At 32.7% G+C, this 2,036-nt stretch overlaps 1 protein-coding gene across 1 annotated transcript; it reads left to right on the top strand.

Moving 5' to 3' along the window:
* The first annotated feature begins 495 nt into the window (after positions 1-495).
* On the top strand, positions 496-1,374 carry LOC116019263 (phytosulfokines-like). Its single transcript, XM_031259413.1, has 2 exons — positions 496-717; positions 890-1,374. The coding sequence occupies exons 1-2, from the start codon at positions 592-594 to the stop codon at positions 1,001-1,003; spliced, it is 240 nt and encodes a 79-aa protein (XP_031115273.1). The 5' UTR covers positions 496-591; the 3' UTR covers positions 1,004-1,374.
* The last annotated feature ends 662 nt before the right edge of the window (positions 1,375-2,036 follow it).

Below are 2,036 nucleotides of genomic sequence, written 5' to 3'. Positions count from 1 at the left end.
GAAGAGACAAATCTCTTATAAAAGGAGAGACAAATTTTTTATATTTATAAGAAAATTTTGTTTTGATGCCTAAAAAGATAAATATGTAATTGAATAAATTTATAAATTTTCACCCACCTGACAACAAAAAATCTCTTCTTAGGTAGAATTTACTTTTCTTAACATCATGAAATGTGATTCTCATTAACCCAATTTAAATAAATAAAAAAATTACACTAAAAAAATATAAAAAAAAATTCCACCTTTTAAATTTTCAAAAAAAAAAAAAGCTCAAACTTCCCTAGCCATCGACATCCTGCGGTTACGTCAACCACTAGCGGTTTAATATTCTTGTCTACTAAATTCAATAAAAGATACATACTCGTTTACTCGTCTCCTTGTTCACACGGCGCTACAGCCTGGACCTATCTATAATTCCTCGCTATAAATTCCCCCATCTCACCACACAACAACTCGCAGATCAGATACACAAACACCACCACTCCTCACAAAAAAAAAAAAAAAAAANAAAAAAAAAAAAAAAAAAACACACCCAACAACAACCTCGGCAGCCATCGCCGCAGATTACAATAACCTTGTAGCTACCCAAACATGTCTCCCTCCAAAACCACCACTTTTTTCATCGTAGCGCTCCTCCTCCTCTTCACACTATCCTCTGCTTCTCGCCCTCTCCCCGAGTCTCGTGAGGCCACCACCCTCAACAAAACCCAACATGAGGTGTGTATATTTATATCTATCAATACTCTCCATTTTACTGAATTGAAAGACGTGTTCTGTTTCAACTAAACAGATAGTTAAACTATAAGTCTTACTGAATTGAAAAACGTGTTCTGTTTTAACCAAACTGTTATTGAACATTATATTAATTTGATTTGGTGGATTGGTGCAGGTGATTGAGAAAGAGGAGAGCTGCAAAGGGGTTGGGGAAGAAGAGTGTCTGATGCGGAGGACTTTGGCGGCTCACCTTGATTACATCTACACACAGAAGGAAAACAAACCTTAAAATTCACGCTACTGCAGATCATACGTTAACCACTGATTAAGAAACAGTGTTTATTATTTGGTCTGTTTCTTAATTATGTGTTTTTTCCTATGAATATAGTGGGGCGTCTGCATATGCATGTGATATGTAACGACTCAGTTAAATTACTACTTATAATCGCCATGAATGTGTGTTCAAAAGCTTCTGTTTCCGTTTTTGGTCGTGCCTAGCTAGATTGTACTGGCCTTACGCTACGTTTGGTTCATTTTTCTCATATATATACCCATTGAGGAAAACTGAAATCATGAAGATGTATGACTGGTAAATTTGGTTGCTATGTAATACTTTTCTTATATTATATAATATAAGTACGGAGAATGTTTATATACCTACTTTCACTTTTTCTTGTGCAATACTATAAAATAAGATAAGATTACATATAAAGTTCAGATCAGCAGAATCGTAACTGACTAGCTTCGCTTGCGTTATTGAACTTGTCAACTCATCTAAATGAACCTCGTAAATGAAAATCTTATCTCATGAACCTGTGGTGGTCAAGGAATATTATTGTGTAGAAAAATGTCTTTATCTACAAACTTAATTAATAAATCAATAATGCATGTGGTGATAATAGTAAAATGATGTTGAAATTTTTAGCATAAAATGACATAGAAAGTGACTATTTTGTGGTATAAACAATATATGTGGGGTCCACTCTTTCGGATTTTTATGTTGTGAGACGAAAAAATTGATATATTATAAGTTCAAAATGGATAATAGGTGAATGTAAAATTAATTCTCAAAATAAATCCATTTGAGTTGAAAAATGAAGGTAGAAAGGTTTTGTAAAAGCACTTGTCCCACATTGATTTGGGGAGTGGATTTGCACAACTATATATATACAAGAGTGCATGTCAAATTGTATTGCATAGAGATTCTCTCTATCGAAGGGTGCAAGTCAAAACCCAAATGGATTTTCAATTTTTTTTTGGGTTATATATATATATATATATATATATATATATATATATATATATATATATATATATATATA

Source organism: Ipomoea triloba, chromosome 5, assembly GCF_003576645.1.
Source record: "Ipomoea triloba cultivar NCNSP0323 chromosome 5, ASM357664v1".
In the NCBI taxonomy this organism is placed as follows: domain Eukaryota; kingdom Viridiplantae; phylum Streptophyta; class Magnoliopsida; order Solanales; family Convolvulaceae; genus Ipomoea; species Ipomoea triloba.
The sequence above is the reverse complement of the archived record's forward strand: the minus strand, read 5'-3'. Positions and strand labels throughout refer to the sequence as shown.